At 40.9% G+C, this 23,069-nt stretch overlaps 2 protein-coding genes across 2 annotated transcripts; one reads left to right on the top strand and one right to left on the bottom strand.

Moving 5' to 3' along the window:
- The first annotated feature begins 719 nt into the window (after positions 1–719).
- Positions 720–4,353, top strand: LOC100436861 (olfactory receptor 3A2). Its single transcript, XM_054537436.1, has 2 exons — positions 720–740; positions 875–4,353. Exon 2 carries the CDS (start codon positions 881–883, stop codon positions 1,826–1,828), a length of 948 nt encoding a protein of 315 aa, XP_054393411.1. The 5' UTR covers positions 720–740; positions 875–880; the 3' UTR covers positions 1,829–4,353.
- Positions 4,354–18,309: 13,956 nt separating this feature from the next.
- LOC100440162 (olfactory receptor 1E2) lies at positions 18,310–19,251 on the bottom strand. The gene has a single exon (XM_009251130.3). It carries the CDS (start codon positions 19,249–19,251, stop codon positions 18,310–18,312), a length of 942 nt encoding a protein of 313 aa, XP_009249405.3.
- Between the last annotated feature and the right edge of the window lie 3,818 nt (positions 19,252–23,069).

The following is a 23,069-nucleotide window of genomic DNA, read 5'->3' on the forward strand; positions in this document are numbered from 1 at the left end:
TATTAAAATGTAATCTTCTTATTAGTTTGGGTTGATCCCTCAGAGAAAAATGAGAAAATTCTATCTTTTTTTTTTTTTTGAGACGGAGTCTCACTCTGTCGCCCAGGCTGGAGTGCAGTGGCGAATTCTCAGCTCATTGCAAGCTCCACCTCCTGGGTTCACATCATTCTCCTGCCTCAGCCTCCCGAGTAGCTGGGACTACAGGCGCCCACCACCACACCTGGCTAATTTTTTTTGTATTTTTAGTAGAGACGGGGTTTCACTGTGTTAGCCAGGATGGTCTCAACCTCCTGACCTCGTGATCCGCCCGCCTTGGCCTCCCAAAGTGCTGGGATTACAGGCGTGAGCCACTGCGCCCAGGGAAAATTCTATCTTAATCTCACTATATTCAAAAAGGAAGTCTTTTGCCTTTTTTTTAACAAATTTTATTGCGTATATTTAAGGTTCACCACATGAAGTTATGAGATATATGTAGAGAGTAAAATGATTAGTATAGTGAAACAAATTAACATATCCATCATCTCACACAATTACCCATTTCCCCCCCTCTGGCAAGAGCAACTGTAATCTACTCATTTAGCAAAAATCTTGAATACAATACACTTTATTAACTATAATCCTCACGTTATAAATTAGATCTTTTATCTTAGCTTATTTTCCCAAGTATTCTGACCTTTTCAGCTAGCAGAGGATGAGAGGGACAAGGTGGTGGTGGCATTGGCATCTCAACCAAGAGCAAGGTAAAGGCATTGAGGTGTTGGAGGAGTGAGGGACGGCCTGGGGACTCACCATGGGGCTTTGAACATAAATGGTTTAAAATGTTAATGTGAACTGAGTGAACTGATACCTCCCCTGCTGGGACATGTCCTTATAGGAACTCATGGAGCCAGAAGCTGGGACCAATAGGACCGCTGTTGCTGAGTTCATTCTACTGGGCCTAGTGCAAACAGAAGAGATGCAGTCTGTGGTCTTTGTGCTTCTCCTCTTTGCCTATCTGGTCACAATTGGGGGCAACCTCAGCATCCTGGCAGCTGTCTTGGTGGAGCCCAAACTCCACACCCCCATGTACTTCTTCCTGGGGAACCTATCAGTGCTGGATGTCGGATGTATCACTGTCACTGCTCCTGCAATGTTGGGTCGTCTCTTGTCCCACAAGTGCACAATTTCCTATGATGCCTGCCTCTCCCAGCTCTTCTTCTTCCACCTTCTGGCTGGGATGGACTGCTTCCTGCTGACCGCCATGGCCTATGACCGATTCCTGGCCATCTGCCGGCCCCTCACCTACAGCACCCGCATGAGTCAGACAGTCCAGAGGATGTTGGTGGCTGTGTCCTGGACTTGTGCCTTCACCAATGCACTGACCCACACTATTGCCTTAACTACCCTCAACTTCTGTGGCCCCAGTGTGATCAATCACTTCTACTGTGATCTGCCACAGCTCTTCCAGCTCTCCTGCTCCAGCGCCCAACTCAATGAGCTGCTGCTCTTTGTAGCAGCAGCCTTCATGGCTGTGGCGCCCTTGGTCCTCATCAGCGTGTCCTATGCCCACGTGGTAGCTGCTGTGCTGCAAATCCGCTCTGCTGAGGGCAGAAAGAAGGCCTTCTCCACATGTGGCTCCCACCTCACTGTGGTGGGCATCTTCTATGGGACAGGTGTCTTCAGCTACATGAGGCTGGGTTCAGTGGAATCTTCAGACAAGGATAAGGGGGTTGGAGTTTTCATGACTGTGATCAGCCCCATGCTGAACCCACTTATCTACAGCCTCAGAAATACTGATGTTCAGGGCGCTCTGTGTCAGCTACTTGTGGGGAAGCGATCACTGACCTGAGAGATGACCTCCTTTCCTGCCTTTTCTGGACTGAGGAAAATTTCCCGAGAAGATAGTAACCAACAAACCTTGTTTATAACCATTATTTCTATCTCCTGATGCCTGAGGAGTGGTGTTATGTGTTTGGCCTACAAGGAAACCCTATATAATTCATTCATTTATTCATTAGACAAATATTTATTAAATTACTTCTATGATCCAGACCATCTTCTAGGGCATTGGTGAGCAAAATGGACAAAAGTCTCTGCACTCAAGCAAATCACATGCTATAAAGGTAGGCTAAATAAATAAATAAGCATCATATATAGTATACCACATGGTGATACACGCTATAGAAAAAAGCTAGTAAGACAGGAAGACATGAAGTTAGCTTCTGCCAACCAAGCCTCGTGGGCAAGTTGCTACCTTGCTTTGGGCTGTGCCCACTTTCTCAGTAGAGTTGAAATCTTGGCAGCACTTTATGCCTGGGCAGCAATGTCCTACAGGAAAGGGCCACTTCATCCCAGCCTAGGTAACCGAGAATATCACTGCAAAGTTTCCTTCCAGAGGGATGTGAGACTCCCATCAGATCAGAGTGTAGAAAGGTATTTTGAACCATGGGCCCAGTGCCAGGAATCATTTCATTCTACTGTTCACCTTTCACCTCCCATAAAATCAGTTCCCTCTCTTTAATACCACACGAGAATCCCATAGGATGATCAGGCAACAGGTGGGGTCTAGAGAAGGAAAGAGCTACTAAATAAAAACTGTGTTAATACGTAGATGATATACCTTAAGATCAAAAAGGGAATGTTCTATTTCCATCCCCTGCCGTATCTTTCTGTCTTATTTGATAAGTCATCTTCCTGACACATATGATACTTTTTGAAAGAGGAAGCATTTATGTTCCAACCAGGTCCTCAGAATTTCATTGTAGAATACCCAATACAACATTCTTCTCCAAAGTCTTACTTTTCTATCCCAAACCTTCTAGCCTGAAAATACACATCCATAAATGCAGTCCCTGGGAGTGATACCTCTTTCTAACTTTATTTTATTAATACATCAATACCGCTGCAACCCAGAGCATTTCCTCATCTTAACGTCTATCCAGGTTTCAGCCCATTAATTCCTGATTCTCTCCAGCCCCTCCAGGAAGACTGTTTCCCGCGTCCTAGCAACCCTACTGTCCCTCTGCTGTGTCATCCCTAAAACTGTCCGTGGGTGCACCTGAACCTTGGCTTCTCTGTGATTTCCTCTTGGGGTTAACTAGAAGGATGGGCTGAGATAAGGATGTGAAGAAAAGATATGAGAGTGGGAGGTAGGAAAGGATTGGAGTGGAGCAATGAAGATGAAATGAGCATATCGAGAGGGATGGGACAGGATGATGAGCAAAAGTGGTGAGAAGGAAGGATGGAAGTAATGAAGGAAATGATGCAATGAGAGAATGGGAAGAGAGAAGTGTGTCTCTTACCTGATGCTCTTGGTTGTCCAGACACTTTAACATTAAAGAACTTGAGCTTCCCTTAAGGGCAAAGTTCTTGTGAATGAAAATCAGGGACACAGGCTGTAATCACATCATTCCTACTCATCCACTGCTCTGTGATCTTAGAAAGTTCCTAACCATGGTTGGGCTTGTGTCCACCTGTACCGTAAGGGACTGGGACAAGATTTTCTATCCACGGTTCCTCACATTTAATGACCTCTGATCATAATAGTCTGAATGAGCTTTTCCCTGGGTCTGAACACATCACAAAACATTTTGAGAGCATTACCACCACCATTTCCATCACTCCATCTACGCCGTGAGCATCTAACACTTGTCTATGACCCCCAAAGATCCCAGGCCTTGGCACTGCCTCCTGCGTAGCATTGCCACCTCCTTTCCTGTGTTCCACCTGTCCTCCAACACCGAGGGTTTCCTGAACAAGTGAGAAGGATGTATTTCCTTGGGAGTTTCTCTCTTTGTGCTCTCGAATGTAAATATACCTATTTTTAAATGTTTCAGAAATATTATACCTGATAGTGGAAACATTCAGAAAATATTATTCTTTCAAGTGGGAAATAAATATCCAATTATTCCTTCACCTCACCAAAAACCTCATCAGAGTTAACTCCTCTTAAGAATTTGGTGACCAGGCATGGTGGCTCACGCCTGTCATCCCAGTGCTTTAGGAGACCAAGGCAGGTAGATCACCTGAGGTCAGGAGTTCGAGACCATGCTGGCCAACATGGTGAAACCCTATCTCTACTAAAAATACAAAAATTAGCCAGGCGTGGTGGCAGGCACCTGTAATCCCAGCTAGCTGGGAGGCTGAGGCAGGAGAATCGCTTGAACCCGGGAGGCGGAAGTTGCAGTGAGCTGAGATGGCGCCACTGCACTCCAGCCTACACTCTAGCCTGGGCAACAAGAGTGAAATGCCATCTCAAAAAAAGAAAAAAAAAAGAACTTGGTGTTTAATCCCCCAAAGATTTCCTATATATATGATATGCCTATTTCACATCTGTAGAAACATACTGTGCTGTGATCTGCTTTATGTTTTTCCTACATGTTACACAATATAATCTTTTACATGACAAAGACTACAATTCTGCTTTGTCCCTTTTAATGATGACACAGTATATCATTAAACATATAAACTATAATTTATTTAATCAAAACTCCACTGATATAACTTGGGTTTTTCCTAATTGTTTTGCAATAACAAATAATATTGTGATGAATATCCTTATAGGGGCATTTTTATAAATTTATGTAATTATTTTCCCGGGACTAATTCCTATGAATAACTTTATCCGATTATAAAATATAAATAACAAATATAAATTTTAAGATACACATGCACATACACATACACATCTTAATTTCTAAAACTTTTGGACCAATGTATGGATTTGCTGTTATGATAGTGTTTGTTTACCCACACCCCTCCCATCAATGGTTGTTATTAAAAAAATTTTTCTCGATTTTTATAACCTGAACGTTGAGAAATTGCAGTATTTTAATTTGAATTTTTAATTTCTTTTTTCATTAATTTTACTTTTATTTATTTATGTAAGTAGGTGCCATGTATTGAGTACTTACTAGATGTTAGTAAATGCTCTATCCACATTACATAAGAGAATTCACTTAATCCTTAAAGTCACTCTTTGAGCTATCATCCCCATTTTACCAACAAATTGAGGGATAAAATTTTGTATCAACCAAATATCTCAATAATTGCTGATCAGAGCTGATTAACAAATGATAATCAACATGTTCAATATTTGGTATTTCCTTTACCTTACAGGGCATTCTTTTTTTAACTTTTAAGTTCAGGGGTACATGTGCAGGTTTGTCATATATAGGTAATATAGGTTATATATACCTACCATGTTCCTGCAAAGGACATGATCTCATTCTTTTTTATGGCTGCATAGTATTTCATGGTGTATATGTAACATGTTTTCTTTATCCATTTTACCATTGATGAGCATTTAGGGTGATACCATGTCTTTGCTTTTGTGAATAGTGTTGCGATGAACATAAGCGTGCATGTGTCTTTATGATAGAACTATTTATATTACATTGAGTATATACCCTGTAATGGAACTGCCGAGTTGAGTGATATTTCCGTTTTTAGGTCTTTAAGGAATTGCCACACTGTCTTCCACAATGGTGGAACCAATTTATGCTCCCATCAACAGTGTATAAGCATTCCTTTTACTCCACAACATCACCAGCATCTGTTATTTTTTGACTTTTTAATGATAGCCATTCTGACTGGAGTGAGAGTATCTCATTGCATCTTCAAATCCCTGATAGTTGCACTAATCTCTGCAGTCCCTTCAGGGATGCGATATTGTTTTCTATTTACTATTTTTCTAGGTAGAGGCAGCTCTAATGGCTTCCATTTGGCCTTTCCCACCATAATAGCCCTCACCCTACCAGTCAAGGAGCCAATGTGAGGGTCCTGACACTGCTACGTATGTCTATGCCAATTATGCATTCTGGCACTGGGGAAACGACCACAGGATGAGTACAGGGACCCACTGAAAGTTGGACCTGAGCTAAAACTCCATTAATTACCTGACCTCCATAAACCCCTACTTTAACTGGAGGACCACAATGATGTTTTGGATCCCCTGGAACCAATGTCAGCTCAGAACCAGTGTCTAGTAGTCCCTGAAAGATCTGATTATTCCCCTTTCCCCAATGCACAGTTACCCTGGTAAAAGGCTAGAGGTCTCCTTGGGGAAGAATGGGAGAAAGATTAACAGCATAAATTGTCAGTAGTGTAGTGGGGTCCTTCCTCAAGGGGATCCCACCTCCCCTTCATTCAAAAGGTTCTAGGTCTGTAAACTGGTTCAAGTCTGGAAACTGATTGAGGGGCCATGATTCTCTGTTTTTATATATCAAATTAGTATTTTGTCCACTGGCCTGGAAGTTTTTTGCTTATATAAATCAAGTAAGAATGCAGTAGGCTTCCTGTCAATTTCACTTCTAGGAACACCATGATTAATTAGCCAATGCCAGAGCTCTACACGAGTCAGACTATTCTGATTGCTGTTTTGCCTCTGCTGTCCATTATGGTGGCTACAGCTACCTTGTCTTTGATGGTTGAGTGCTGCCACTTGGCCCCTGCCACCTCAGGATACAATTATTCCCACTGCATTTAAATTTTATAGTTGAGTGACTGCAGTTCCCACTGTAAGATCTGACATATAGAGAGGAGCAATCACAGAGCTCTTCAAGGATGCAGGTGCTACCCTCACAAATCTATTTCACAAAGTACTCATCAAGGGTATATCTTCTGGACCCTCCCAGCTGGGATGAGTAGGTCTAAAATGACTAATCCACTCCAGCATCCCTATCTCCCTAAGCCTTTGGATTCCTTCCTCTACATTAAACCAAAGGAGATCAGGCATTTCCAGCTCGCTCACAGTGGGCCATCTTTTAATCCATATTTCAGCTAACCAAGCAAATAAGCTAGTAGAACCTTTTTTAACTCCCCAAGCAGCAACATTAAATGCAGAATCCCTGCCTAGGGGGCCCAAAGCAATAAATTCAGCCGGATACAACTTTATGTTCCTTCCACCATTATCCCACACCCTTAATATCCATTCCCATGCCTATTCTTTAGATTTCTGCTCATTTAAATTAGAAAACTCAAGCAGTTCTTTTGGAGTGTAGCACACTTCTTCATGGGTCACACTCTGAACCTCACATCTAGGGGCCTGCCAGGACTTTAGTCTAGTTATAGGTCTAGAAGAAAACAGGGGTGTTGGGGGTGGGTCCTGAGGAGAATAAACATTGCATGGCAACTGCCTCAGAGAAGGCCGTTGCTGTTGCCTTGGGCAGTGCAGGGTTATTCTCCTCAATCTCCATACATGCAGCCAGCAAACATACGAAAAAACTCAACATCACTGATCATTAGAGAAACGCAAATCAAAACCACAATAAGATACCATCTCATGCCAGTCACAATAGCGATTATTAAAAAGTCAAGAAACAATGATGCTGGTGAAGCTGCGGAGAAATAGGAACACTTTTACACTGTTGGTGGGAATGTAAATTAGGTCAATCATTGTAGAAGACAGTGTAGCAATTCCTCAAAGACCTAGAACCAGAAATACCATTTGCCCCAGCAATCTCACTACTGGGTATACACCCAAAATAATATAAATCATTCTGTTATAAAGGTACATGCACATACATGTCCACTGCAACGCTATTCACAATAGCAAAGACATGGAATCAACCCAAATGCCCATCAATAATACACTGGATTAAAAAAATATGGTACATATACACCACGGAATACTATGCAGCCATAAAAAGGAATGAGATCTTTACTTAATTTTTTTTTTTTTGAGACAGTGTCTCACTCTGTCATCCAGGCTGGAGTGCAATGGCACGATCTCAGCTCACTGCAACCTCCACCTCCTGGGTTCAAGTTATTCTCCCGCCTCAGCCTCCACAGTAGCTGGGATTACAGGAACCCGCCATCATGCCTGGCTAATTTTTGTAGTTTTGTAGAGATGGGGTTTCACCATGTTGGCCAGGCTGGTCTCGAACTCCTGACCTCAGGTGATGTGCCCACCTTGGCCTCCCAAAGCTGGAATTACAGGCGTGAGCCACTGGTGATCATGTCCTTTGCAGGGACATGGATGAGGCCGGAAGCCATTATCCTCAGCAAACTAATGCAGGAATAGAAAACAAAACACCATATGTTCTCACTTATAAGTGAGAGCTGAACAATGTGAACACATAGATACAGAGAGGGATACAACATACTGGGGCCTGTTGGGGTGGCGGGGGCAGTAGGAGGGAGAGCATTAGGAAAAATAGCTAATGCATGCTGGGCTTAATACCTAGGTGATGGGTTGATAGGTGCAGCAAATCACCATGGCACACATTTACCTATGTAACAAACCTGTACATCCTGCACATTTGCCCTGTAACTTAAAATAAAATAAAAATAGAAAAACAACATTCCAAAACCTATAGAATACAGCAAAAGCAGTATTAAGAGGAAAATTTATGGTAACAAACTCCTACATAAAAAAAGAAATATTTCAAATAAACAACTTAGCAATATACCTCAAGGAACTAGAAAAGTGAGAACAAATCAAATCCAAAAGTAGTAGAAGGAAAGAAATAATAATAAAGATCAAAGCAGAAAGAAATAAAATTGAGACTAAAAATGTGAAATATTAATAAAATGAAAAGTTGATTTTTCTGAAAAGTTTAACAAAATTGGCAAGCCATTAGCTAAACTAATTAAGAAGAGAGAAAACCCAATAAATAAAATCAGAAATGAAAAAGGAGACATTATAAGTGACACCACAGAAATACAAAGGATCATTAGAAAATATTATGAACAACCATACACCAACAAATTAGAAAACCTAGAGGAAACAGATAAATTCCTGAAGACAAACAGCCCATAAAGATTGAACCAAGAAGTAAAAACAAACCTGAACAGACCAATAATGAGTAATAAGATTGAATCTGTAAGTAAATATCTGCCAACAACAACAACAACAAAAAAGTCCAGGATCAAATGGTTTCACTGCTCAATTGTTCAAAACTTTAGAGAAAAAAAAACCTTAATACCATTTCTTTTCAAGCTGTTTCAAAAAACAGAAGAGGAGGAAACTCTTCCAAACACATTCTAGAAGGATAGCATTACCCTGATACTAAAACAAGACGAGAAAACAAAAACAGAAAACTACAGGCCAATATCCCTGATGAACATAGATGCAAAAATTCTTCACAAAATACTAGCAAACAAAATCCAACAGCACATCAAAAAGATTATGCACTATGTTCAAGTGGATTCAAGTGGATTTATCTCAAGAATGCAAAGACGGCTCAACATATGGAAATCAACATATGAGATACATCACATTAACAGAATGAAGGACAAAACCCATATGATCATCTCAATAGACACAGAAAAGCATTTGATAAAATTCAACATCACTTTATGAAAAAAGTTCTCAATAAATTAGGTATAGAAGAAATGTACCTAAACACAATAAAGACCAAATACGAAACAGGGAGGAGCCAAGATGGCCGAATAGGAACAGCTCCGGTCTACAGCTCCCAGTGTGAGCGACGCAGAAGACGGGTGATTTCTGCATTTCCATCTGAGGTACCGGGTTCATCTCACTAGGGAGTGCCAGACAGTGGGCGCAGGTCAGTGGGTGCGCGCATCGTGCGCGAGCTGAAGAAGGGCGAGGCATTGCCTCACTGGGGAAGCGCAAGGGGTCAGGGAGTTCCCTTTCCTAGTCAAAGAAAGGGGTGACAGACGGCACCTGGAAAATCGGGCCACTCCCACCCGAATACTGTGCTTTTCCAAAGGGCTTAAAAAACGGTGCACCAGGAGATTATATCCCGCACATGGCTCAGAGGGTCCTACGCCCATGGAGTCTGGATGATTGCTAGCACAGCAGTCTGAGATCAAACTGCAAGGCGGCAGCGAGGCTAGGGGAGGGGGGCCCGCCATTGCCCAGGCTTGCTTAGGTAAACAAACCAGCCGGGAAGCTCGAACTGGGTGGAGCCCACCACAGCTCAAGGAGGCCTGCCTGCCTCTGTAGGCTTCACCTCTGGGGGCAGGGTACAGACAAACAAAAAGACAGCAGTAACCTCTGCAGACTTAAATGTCCCTGTCTGACAGCTTTGAAGAGAGCAGTGGTTCTCCCAACACGCAGCTGGAGATCTGAGAATGGGCAGACTGCCTCTTTAAGTGGGTCCCTGACCCCTGACCCCCGAGCAGCCTAACTGGGAGGCACCCCCCAGCAGGGGCAGACTGACACCTCACATGGCCGGGTAATCCAACAGACCTGCAGCTGAGGGTCCTGTCTGTTAGAAGGAAAACTAACAAACAGAAAGGACATCCACACCAAAAACCCATCTGTACATCACCATCATCAAAGACCAAAAGTAGATAAAACCACAAAGATGGGGAAAAAACAGAGCAGAAAAACTGGAAACTCTAAAAAGCAGAGCGCCTCTCCTCCTCCAAAGGAACACAGTTCCTCACCAGCAATGGAACAAAGCTGGACGGAGAATGACTTTGACAAGCTGAGAGAAGAAGGCTTCAGATGATCAAATTACTCCGAGCTACGGGAGGATATTCAAACCAAAGGCAAAGAAGTTGAAAACTTTGAAAAAAATTTAGAATAATGTATAACTAGAATAACCAATACAGAGAAGTGCTTAAAGGAGCTGATGGAGCTGAAAACCAAGGCTCGAGAACTACGTGAAGAATGCAGAAGCCTCAGGAGCCGATGTGATCAACTGGAAGAAAGGGTATCAGTGATGGAAGATGAAATGAGTGAAATGAAGCGAGAAGGGAAGTTTAGAGAAAAAAGAATAAAAAGAAACGAGCAAAGCCTCCAAGAAATATGGGACTATGTGAAAAGACCAAATCTACGTCTGATTGGTGTACCTGAAAGTGATGGGGAGAATGGAACCAAGTTGGAAAACACTCTTTAGGATATTATCCAGGAGAACTTCCCCAATCTAGCAAGGCAGGCCAACATTCAGATTCAGGTAATACAGAGAATGCCACAAAGATACTCCTCGAGAAGAGCAACTCCAAGACACATAATTGTCAGATTCACCAAAGTTGAAATGAAGGAAAAAATGTTAAGGGCAGCCAGAGAGAAAGGTCTGGTTACCTTCAAAGGGAAGCCCATCAGACTAACAGCAGATCTCTCGGCAGAAACTCTACAAGCCAGTAGAGAGTGGGGGCCGATATTCAACGTTCTTAAAGAAAATAATTTTCAACCCAGAATTTCATATCCAGCCAAACTAAGCTTCATAAGTGAAGGAGAAATAAAATACTTTACAGACAAACAAATGCTGAGAGATTTTGTCACCACCAGGCCTGCCCTAAAAGAGCCCCTGAAGGAAGTGCTAAACATGGAAAGGAACAACCGGTACCAGCTGCTGCAAAATCACGCCAACATGTAAAGACCATCGAGACTAGGAAGAGACTGCATCAGCTAACGAGCAAAATAACCAGCTAACATCATAATGACAGGATCAGATTCACACATAACAATATTAACTTTAAATGTAAATGGACTAAATGCTCCAATTAAAAGACACAGACTGGCAAATTGGATAAAGAGTCAAGACCCATCAGTGTGCTGTATTCAGGAAACCCATCTCACGTGCAGAAACACACATGGGCTCAAAATAAAAGGATGGAGGAAGATCTACCAAGCAAATGGAAAACAAAAAAAGGCAGGGGTTGCAATCCTAGTCTCTGGTAAAACAGACTTTAAACCAACAAAGATCAAAAGAGACAAAGAAGGCCATTACATAATGGTAAAGGGATCAATTCAACAAGAAGAGCTAACTATCCTAAATATATATGCACCCAATACAGGAGCACCCAGATTCATAAAGCAAGTCCTGAGTGACCTACAAAGAGACTTAGACTCCCACACATTAATAATGGGAGGCTTTAACACCCCACTGTCAACATTAGACAGATCAACGAGACAGAATGTCAACAAGGATACTTAGGAATTGAACTCAGCTCTGCACCAAGCGGACCTAATAGACATCTACAGAACTCTCCACCCCAAATTAACAGAATATACATTTTTTTCAGCACCACACCACACCTATTCCAAAATTGACCACATACTTGGAAGTAAAGCTCTCCTCAGCAAATGTAAAAGAACAGAAATTATAACAAACTATCTCTCAGATCACAGTGCAATCAAGCTAGAACTCAGGATTAAGAATCTCACTCAAAACCACTCAACTACATGGAAACTGAACAACCTGCTCCTGAATGACTACTGGGTACATAACCAAATGAAGGCAGAAATAAAGATGTTCTTTGAAACCAACAAGAACCAACACACAACATACCAGAATCTCTGGGATGCATTCAAAGCAGTGTGTAGAGGGAAATTTATAGCACTAAATGCCCACAAGAGAAAGCAGGAAAGGTCCAAAAATGACACCCTAACATCACAATTAAAAGAAATAGAAAAGCAAGAGCAAACACATTCAAGAGCTAGCAGAAGGCAAGAAATAACCAAAATCAGAGCAGAACTGAAGGAAATAGAGATACAAAAAACCCTTCAAAAAATTAATGAATCCAGGCACTGGTTTTTTGAAAGGATCAACAAAATTGATAGACCGCTAGCAAGACTAATAAAGAAAAAAAGAGAGAAGAATCAAATAGATGCAATAAAAAATGATAAAGGGGATATCACCACCAATCCCACAGAAATACAAACTACCATCAGAGAATACTACAAACACCTCTACACAAATAAACTAGAAAACCTAGAAGAAATGGATAAATTCCTTGACACATACACTCTCCCAAGACTCAACCAGGAAGAAGTTGAATCTCTGAATAGACCAGTAACAGGAGCTGAAATTGTGGCAATAATCAATAGCTTACCAACCAAAAAGAGTCCAGGACCACATGGATTCACAGCCGAATTCTACCAGAGGTACAAGGAGGAACTGGTACCATTCCTTCTGAAACTATTCCAATCAATAGAAAAAGAGGGAATCCTCCCTAACTCATTTTATGAGGCCAGCATCATCCTGATACCAAAGCCAGGCAGAGACACAACCAAAACAGAGAATTTTAGACCAATACCCTTGATGAACATTGATGCAAAAATCCTCAATAAAATACTGGCAAACCAAATCCAGCAGCACATCAAAAAGCTTATCCACCATGATCAAGTGGGCTTCATCCCTGGGATGCAAGGCTGGTTCAACATATGCAAATCAATAAATGTAATCCAGCATATAAACAGAACCAAAGACAAAAACCACATGATTATCTCAATAGATGCAGAAAAGACCTTGACAAAATTCAACAACCCTTCATGCTAAAAACTCTCAATAAATTAGGTATTGATGGGACATATCTCAAAATAATAAGAGCTATCTATGACAAACCCACAGCCAATATCATACTGAATGGGCAAAAACTGGAAGCATTCCCTTTGAAAACTGGTACAAGACAGGGATGCCCTCTCTCACCACTCCTATTCAACATAATGTTGGAAGTTCTGGCCAGGGCAATTAGGCAGGAGAAGGAAATAATGGGTATCCAATTAGGAAAAGAGGAAGTCAAATTGTCCCTGTTTGCAGACGACATGATTGTATATCTAGAAAACCCCATTGTCTCAGCTCAAAATCTCCTTAAGCTGATAAGAAACTTCAGCAAAGTCTCAGGATACAAAATCAATGTACAAAAATCACAAGCATTCTTATACACCAACAACAGACAAACAGCCAAATCATGAGTGAACTCCCATTCACAATTGCTTCAAAGAGAATAAAATATCTAGGAATCCAACTTACAAGGGATGTGAAGGACCTCTTCAAGGAGAACTACAAACCACTGCTCAATGAAATAAAAGAGGATACAAACAAATGGAAGAACATTCCATGCTCATGGGTAGGAAGAATCAATATTGTGAAAATGGCCATACTGCCCAAGGTAATTTACAGATTCAATGACATCCCCATCAAGCTACTAATGACTTTCTTCACAGAATTGGAAAAAACTACTTTAAAGTTCATATGGAACCAAAAAAGAGCCCGCATCGCCAAGTCAATCCTAAGCCAAAAGAACAAAGCTGGAGGCATCACACTACCTGACTTCAAACTATACTACAAGGCTACAGTAACCAAAACAGCATGGTACTGGTACCAAAACAGAGATATAGATCAATGGAACAGAATAGAGCCCTCAGAAATAATGCCACATATCTACAACTATCTGATCTTTGACAAACCTGAGAAAAACAAGCAATGGGGAAAGGATTCCCTATTTAATAAATGGTGCTGGGAAAACTGGCTAGCCATATGTAGAAAGCTGAAACTGGATCCCTTCCTTACACCTTATACAAAAATCAATTCAAGATGGATTAAAGACTTAAACGTTAGACCTAAAACCATAAAAACCCTAGAAGAAAACCTAGGCATTACCATTCAGGACATAGGCATGGGCAAGGACTTCATGTCTAAAACACCAAAAGCAATGGCAACAAAAGCCAAAATTGACAAATGGGATCTAATTAAACTGAAGAGCTTCTGCACAGCAAAAGAAACTACCATCAGAGTGAACAGGCAACCTACAAAATGGGAGAAAATTTTCGCAACCTACTCATCTGACAAAGGGCTAATATCCAGAATCTACAATGAACTCAAACAAATTTACAAGAAAAAAACAAACAACCCCATCAAAAAGTGGGCGAAGGACATGAACAGACACTTCTCAAAAGAAGACATTTATACAGCCAAAAGACACATGAAAAAACGCTCACCATCACTGGCCATCAGAGAAATGCAAATCAAAACCACAATGAGATACCATCTCACACCAGTTAGAATGGCAATCATTCAAAAGTCAGGAAACAACAGGTGCTGGAGAGGATGTGGAGAAATAGGAACACTTTTACACTGTTGGTGGGACTGTAAACTAGTTCAACCGTTGTGGAAGTCAGTGTGGCGATTCCTCAGGGATTTAGAACTAGAAATTCCATTTGACCCAGCCATCCCTTTACTGGGTATATACCCAAAGGACTATAAATCATGCTGCTATAAAGACACATGCACATGTATGTTTATTGCGGCATTATTCACAATAGCAAAGACTTGGAACCAACCCAAATGTCCAACAATGATAGACTGGATTAAGAAAATGTGGCACATATACAGCATGGAATACTATGCAGCCATAAAAAGTGATGAGTTCATGTCCTTTGTAGGGACATGGATGAAATTGGAAATCATCATTCTCAGTAAACCATCACAAGAACAAAAAATCAAACACCACATATTCTCACTCATAGGTGGGAATTGAACAATGGGAACACATGGACACAGGAAAGGGAACATCACACTCTGGGGACTGTTGTGGGGTGGGGGGAGGGGGGAGGGATAGCACTGGGAGATATACCTAATGCTAGATGACAAGTTAGCAGGTGCAGCGCACCAGCATGGCACATGTATACATATGTAAGTAACCTGCACATTGCGCACATGTACCCTAAAACCTAAAGTATAATAAATAAATAAATAAACAAATAAATAAATAAATAAATAAGAAAAAAAAAGACCAAATATAGCAAACCCACAGCTAACATCATGTTTAATGGAGAAAAGCTGAAAGCTTTTTCTCTAAGAACTGGAATAAGACAAGGATGTGTACTCTTGCCAATCTTATTAAATATGCTACTGGAAATCCTATCAAGAGCAATGAGACAAGAGAAAAAATAGACAGCATCTAAACCAAAAAGAAGGAAGTCAAATTGTCCTTTGCAGATGACATAATCCTATCTATAGAAAAACCTAAGAATCCCACCAAAATGTCTTAGATTTAAATTAAATTAAGCGAATTCAGTAAAGTTGCAGAATACAAAATCAACATACAAAAATCAGTAGCATTCCTATACACCAAAAACAAAGTAGCTTAAAATAAATCAAGAAAGCAATTCCACTACCTAGGAAAAAAATCTAATCAATCTCTACAAGGAAAATTATATGAAACAAAATGAAGAGGATAAAAAAAAAGGAAAAACATTCCATGTTCACAGATTGGAAGAAATAATATTGTTAAAATGACCATACTACCCAAAGTGATCTACCAATTCCATGTAATTCCTATCAAATAGAAATGATATTCTTTCATGAAATAGAAAAAAAAATCCTGAAATTTATATGGAACCACAAAACACCCCAAATAGCCAAACCAATCCTGAGCAAAAAGAAAAAAACTCACTGTATCACACTTCCTGACTTCAAATTACACTACACAACTATAGTAACCAAAACAGCATGGTACAGGTATAATAACAGACAGATAGACCAATGGAACACAATAGAGAATCTAGAAATAAATCCATGTATTTACAGCCAACCAATTTTCAACAAAAACACCAAGAACATACACTGGGAAAGTCAGTCTCTTCAATAAATTGTGCTGTGAAAACTGAATATCTACATGCAGAAGAATAAAACTAGGCCCCTATCTCTCACCATATACAAATATTAACTCAAAATTGATTAAAGACTTAAATGTAAGACCCAACACTATGCAACTACTAGAAGACAACACAGGGAAAATGTTTCAGCAACTTACTCTGGGCAAAGATTTTATGGATAATACCTCAAAAGCACAGCCAACAAACGAAAAAATAGACAAATTGGATTACATCAAACTAAAAAGCTTCTGCACAGCAAGAAAACCATCAACAGAATGAACAGAAAACCTGCAGAATGGGAGAAAATCTTTGCAAGCTATTCATTTGGTAAGGTTTTAATATCCAAAATATACAAGGAATTCAACTCAACAGCAAATAATAATAATCTAAGTAAAAAATGGGCAAAGGATCTGAATAAACATTTCTCAAAAAAAGACATACAAATGGACAATAAGTGTATGAAAAAATGCCCAACATCACTAATTATCAGGGAAATTCAAATCAAAACCAAAATGAGACCTCATCTCACCCCAATTAATGTGAGTATTATCAAGAAAACTAAAAATAAATGCTGGCAAAGATGTGGAGAAGGGTAATTCTTATATACTGTTGTTGGTGGGAATGTAAATTAGTACATCCATTATGGAACATGGTGTGGAAGTTCTCATAAAAGCTAGAAATAGAACTACCAAATGATCTAGCAATCCCATTACTTGTATGCAAAAGAAAGAAAATAGGTATGTCCAAGAGACATCTTCACTCCTAGCACTATTTATGTTAGCCAAGATATGGAATCAACCTAAGTGGCCAATCAACAGATAAATAATGAAAATATGGTGTACATATACACGATGGAATACTAGTCAGTCATTAAAAAGTATAAAATCTTGTCATTCATGGCAACATGGATGAGCCTGAAGGATATTTTGTTAAATAAGTCAGGCACAGAAAAATAAATACCACATATTCTCATTCATGTGTGGAAGCTTAAAAAGTTGGCAGTATAGAAGTATAGAGTAGAATATTGGCCGCTAGAGGCTGAGAAGGGGAAGAAGTGGGGTTATAGAGGTTAGTTAATAGATAAAAAATTATAGGATAGGAGGAATAAGTTCTAGTGTTCTATAGCACTGTAGGATGACTCTGGTAGACAATTTATTGCATTTTTCAAATAACTAGAAGAGATAATTTTGAATGTTCTCAATACTAAGAAATGATAAATTTTGAGGTGATAGAAATGCTAATTTTCCTGATTTGATCATTGTACATTGTATACATGTATCAAAATATCACACTGTACACAATAAATATGTACAATTATTATGTGTCAATTTTTAAAATAATTTTAAAATAACTAATATAAATGAATGAGTGAACAAATGAGTGAGGTTCTTAAGCAGACTTTGGTTCCCTTCCCCATGCTTGAGAAGTCCTTTTAGGGCCTTAGGTATGACTTAGTTCTCAGATATAGATAAACTAAACTATGGTATCTAAGCAAATAGAAAGTTCATTTTAGGTTTGGGTCAGGTAAAAAGACATGCAGACATAAAAATTAAGAAGAAAACAAGGTTAGGAGATAGGCTGATGTGAACACTTAGGAAAATGAGTTTAAAAATTTTATTCAAAATTTGTAATTTTGTTTAGCAAAGAAGGGGACTGAGATGTTTGGGTCTTATTATTGACATGAGAGGACAGAATATCATTTAAAGCAAACCTACAGGGTTTTTTTAAGTGCACGTGATAAACTGGCGGTTTAACAATGAAGACAGAAATTTTAATTTAAATATTTTAAATCTTTAAAGATTTTCTTCACCTGGGATTAACAAAAAGGAAAATCTTCCTAGCAGGTTACTGAGAACACCTTACTTCAACTACATATCCCCCCACATCTGTTTTACTTACTCGGAAATTATGTAATACTACATTTAAACAAAAAGTTCCATGTGCAGAAAAAAGACATTGGAAATAATATTGAAATATTAATGTCCATGTATCTATTGGATAAAATTATGTATGACTCCCAAGTATTACCGTCATAGAAGGAAGGGATTTTTCCTTTTACAAATGACCCTTTCCAGGGCTCCCTTCATGTCTCTGTTCCTCAGGCTGTAGATGAAGGGGTTCAGCATGGGGGTCACCACAGTGTACATTACAGCCATGACAGTCTCCTTTAGAGTAGAATTATTAGCCGATGGGCATAAGTAGAGACCAATAACGGTCCCATAGAACAGGGACACCACAGAGAGGTGGGAGCCACAAGTAGAGAAGGCCTTGCAGATACCCTTAGAAGGGACCTTGAGGATGGAGGAGACAATTCGTGCATAGGACCCAAGGATGAGTAGGAATGGGATGACAAGAATGAGCCCTCCCATGATAAATATCACCAATTCATTAGCTCGAGTGTCAGAGCAGGACAGCTTCAGCAGAGCAGACATATCACAGAAAAAGTGGGGGATCACATTGTCTGCACAAAAACACAACCTGGCCATGAGTAAAGTGTGTAACATGGCATGGAAGGTGGTCAGCACCCAGGACAGCGCCACCAGGGAGAGACAGAGCATGGGGCTCATGATGGCGGTGTAGTGCAGGGGGAAGCAGATGGCCACATAGCGGTCATAGGCCATGGCCACCAGGAGGAAGCTCTCTAGATCCGAAAAATACAAGAAGAAGTACATTTGGGTCAGGCAGTCTGCATAGGGGATGGATGGGTCTTGGTTCTGCATGTTCTGCAGCAATTTGGGCATTGTGACCGAGGAAAAGCAGAGGTCAGAGAAGGACAAGTTGCTGAGAAACAAATACATAGGCGTGTGGAGATGGGAGTCCAGTCGAATGAGGACAATGATGAGGAGGTTCCCCAGGAGGGTGGTAACATACATGGCCAAGAACAGGGCATAGCACAGGTTTTGCTGCTCTGGCTGGATGGGCAGGCCCAGGAGCAGGAACTCTGAGATGCTGGTTTGATTTTGTCTCAACATGATCTGTCTCCAGTATCTTTAAGAGAATATAATAGGGTCCCTTAAAACTGTGAATAAAAATAAATATATTCCTATGATACATGGTCAATAGGTGTTCTTCAATCATTGATTTCACCATTATTTTCCCTAACAACAATCTCTATATTCAGAGATTTCTATAATTATTTCTATAATCAGAAATGTGCCACATCACAAAATCCACGCTACTTTTCACACTGATCCGTCTCAATTTTCATAACATGTAGCAAGATTGACTCTTCCTTTCTTTCTAAAACACTCTTATCTATTAGCTTCCGTGCAATCACACTGGTTTCCTGACACATACTGGCCATTCCTTCTTAACAACTGTAAATGGTTTCTTCTCTAACAGTATCTTACATATTGGTGTTTTCTGGGAATTTTTCCTAAATTCTGTTCTAATTCTACAGATCAAGCCCTGAAAGAGTTCACCTGTCCCCGTGACACTGATTACCATCTGAACTTCATGGGTAAACCTATCATCATTAGTACTGTATTACCAGTTGCTTCCTGATTATCTCCCCATGGATCATGACCATCCTCAGCTTCACAGATCCCAGATGAAACTCGTTATCTCACCCTGCCACTCTCCCAATCTGCTCCTCCAGTCTCTCTTACCTCAGTAAAAGGAATCCAGGCTCAAGTCAGAAACCTGGGAGTTTTCTTTCATTCATTTATTTCTCTCAAGATCAACATCTAATCCTAGCAATTCATATAGATTCTGTACTTCATTCTATTTCTAATTCACCCACTGCTTATCCCAATTGCCACAATCTGGATCAGGCTGACGTCTTTTCTTGTCTGGACTATTGGAATAGTCTCTTACTTCATCTCCCTGCTGCTATGCTCACTAGCCTTCAATCCATTCACACTGTGGCATTCTTTTTTTCTTTTTGAGATGGAGTCTCGCTCTGTCACCCAGGCTGGAGTGCAGCGGCGCAATCTCAGCTCACTGCAAGCTCCACCTCCTGGGTTCACGCCATTCTCCTGCCTCAGCCTCCCAAGTAGCTGGGACTACAGGCGCCCGCCACCGCGCCCAGCTAATTTTTTGTATTTTTAGTAGAGAGGGGGTTTCACCGTGGTCTTTATCTCCTGACATCGTGATCCGCCCGCCTCAGCCTCCCAAAGTGCTGGCATCACAGGTGTGAGCCACCGTGCCCAGCCACACACTGTGGCATTCTAAGATAAAAATCTGATCATCATTCTCCTCCTCAGAGTCCTTATGGACTCTCATTATTCTTAACATACAGGCAAAATTCCTTTCAAGGATGCAAATGATGTTTCATTATCTGACCCCTGCCTACCTCCACAGCCTCATCTGGTCCCACAATGACTCTTGCATCATCATTCTCCAGCATTCTCCAGCAATGCTAGACTTAGAAGTCATAATTTCTTGCCTCCAGACGTTCACACTCGCTGTTCCTTCTGTGTAATATCTTCCCTCTGCCTCCTCTCTTTTTTTTAGATAGAGTCTCGCTCAGTCATCCAGGCTGGAATGCAGTGACACGATCTTCGCTCACTGCAAGCTCTGCCTCCCAGCTTCACGCCATTCTCCTGCCTCAGCCTCCCAAGCAGGTGGGACTACAGGCACCTGCCACTACACCCGGCTAATTTTTTTGTATTTTTAGTAGAGACAGGGTTTCACCATGTTAGCCAGGATGGTCTCGATCTCCTGACCTCATGATCCGCCTGCCTCAGCCTCCCAAAGTGCTGGGATTACAGGCGTGAGCCACCATACCCGGCCCCTCTGCCTCCTCTTACTTGGCATACCCCTGCTTCTCCTGCAGGTTTACTACATGTCACTGGCTCAGCTCAATCACCCAGACCAGGTGAGACCTGCTTCTGTGTTTCCACAGCATCCCGTACTTATCCAGCAGCATTCAATGACCTTGATTGCTTGTTTATAGCTGAGTTTCCTACCAAATTGTAAACTCTATACAGATAAGGCCATGACTGCCTTCGTGACTGCACCAACGCCAGCAACTGGGATGGTGCCTGGATATGGCCAATGTTTCACTAGTATTTGTTGGCTGTCCTTCAGGCTGAGACATACACTCCTCCAACTTTATTTTTTATTTTATTTATTTTGAGACAGTTTCACTCTTGTTGCCCAGCATGGAGTGCAATGGCACAATCTCAGCTCACTGCAACCTCTGCCTCCCAGGTTTAAGAAATTCTCCTGCCTCAGCCTCATGAGTAGCTGGGCTCACAGGCAAACGCCACCACACCCGGCTAATTTTTGTATTTTTAGTAGAGACGGGATTTCTCTATGTTGATCAGGCTGGTCTTGGACTCCTGACCTGCGGTGATCCACCCGCCTCAGCCTCCCAAAGTGCTGGGGTTACAGGCGTTAGCCACCGCGCCCGGCCCCTCCAACTTTAAAGCAGCCAACTCCCATTGTAGTTAGAAAAACGACTCCTATTAAATCCTCCCAGAATAAGAATTCACTAGCCTTAACCATTTAGTGCTAGTTTTGACACTTTATTACAAAATTCTGAGATAAACTTCAGACCGATGGAAAATGTTAGACCATCCAACCACACTACTCTTTATTTTAAAAAGACAGCCCATGATGCATGTTGACAGTCATTTTGGTTTTGGTGTTGATGTCTACATGGTTCAGTTATGTTGACATGAAGAAATGTATCTGAAAGTTTGCATAATTTGGGGAGAAAGGGAACGAGGATATCCATCCTTGAGACCTCGCTGTACTTCCTCTCCAGATATCCATACCTCAAAATGCCTCTGAGCTAAGAAAGTTGAAAGGTGTTAGGGCATATGAGAAGTTCCTTCCCTAGAGGGATGTAGCTGAGTCTAACTGCTGGGATCTTCACCCTGCTAATGATGTTTAGTCTAGCCACGTTAACAGTTTTTCACATTTGGACATAATGTGCTAGTATCGTAGTAGGGAAATGGCATCAAGTGAAGTTTCACATGCCTGTTCTCTCAGAAGTTTGCCTGCTTGGGAAATGAGTGGGACCAATCTCTGGTGTCAAGGGTCTTATTAGAAATTCCAAACCAGAGAGACATCACCTGTGAATGCTGCCAGTGATCGGGAATATAAATTTCAGCTGCTCCCTCAATAACGCCTCTCATCTTCTTCACCTGGTAAATCTACAGTTCTCAGTCTGGACTGAATGTAAGAATCACAAAGGTCACTGCTTCTAAAACTTTAATTTCCATACAAACCACCTGGTGGTCGTGTTAAATGCTGATTTTGATTCAGTAGGTCTGGTGTAGGGCCTAATATTCTACATTTTGAAAGTTAAAATTTTACATTTGGTGATGGCAATTCTGCTGTTCTGTGGGCCACACTGAGTAGTAAGGGCATATAATACATTTTGAAAATACACATTACAGCACCATCCCCCAAAAAGTGTAATTAGAATCTCTGCAGGGGGCCTTAAGTAAGCTCCTTAAGTAATTCAAATATATGGCCGAGGGCTTGAAATCCCTGTATTAAATGCCTATCTCATAGAGATGTCATTATGTTGAAATGATACAATCATGAGAGAGGACGTTGCATAGTATTAATGGACACTGTCATTAATAAAAAGATATTAAGTTGTGAACATTAAATCAAAATATTTCTGGAACGTAGAAAAGTCTTGAAAAGCAGAGAGGTGGAGAAAAGGAAAGTTATATCTGAAAAACTATCCTATAGAACATCATACAACTGGGGAGATCAAGACCCTCAGGTTGTAGGGATACTAAGGTACCAGCTTATTCACTCTCCTGCCCAACTTACTCTGTGTCTGAGGTTAACTCCAGGGCCCTGATCCAAAATCCTCCTGCCCTTT

Source organism: Pongo abelii, chromosome 19 (assembly GCF_028885655.2).
Source record: "Pongo abelii isolate AG06213 chromosome 19, NHGRI_mPonAbe1-v2.0_pri, whole genome shotgun sequence".
NCBI lineage: Eukaryota > Metazoa > Chordata > Mammalia > Primates > Hominidae > Pongo > Pongo abelii.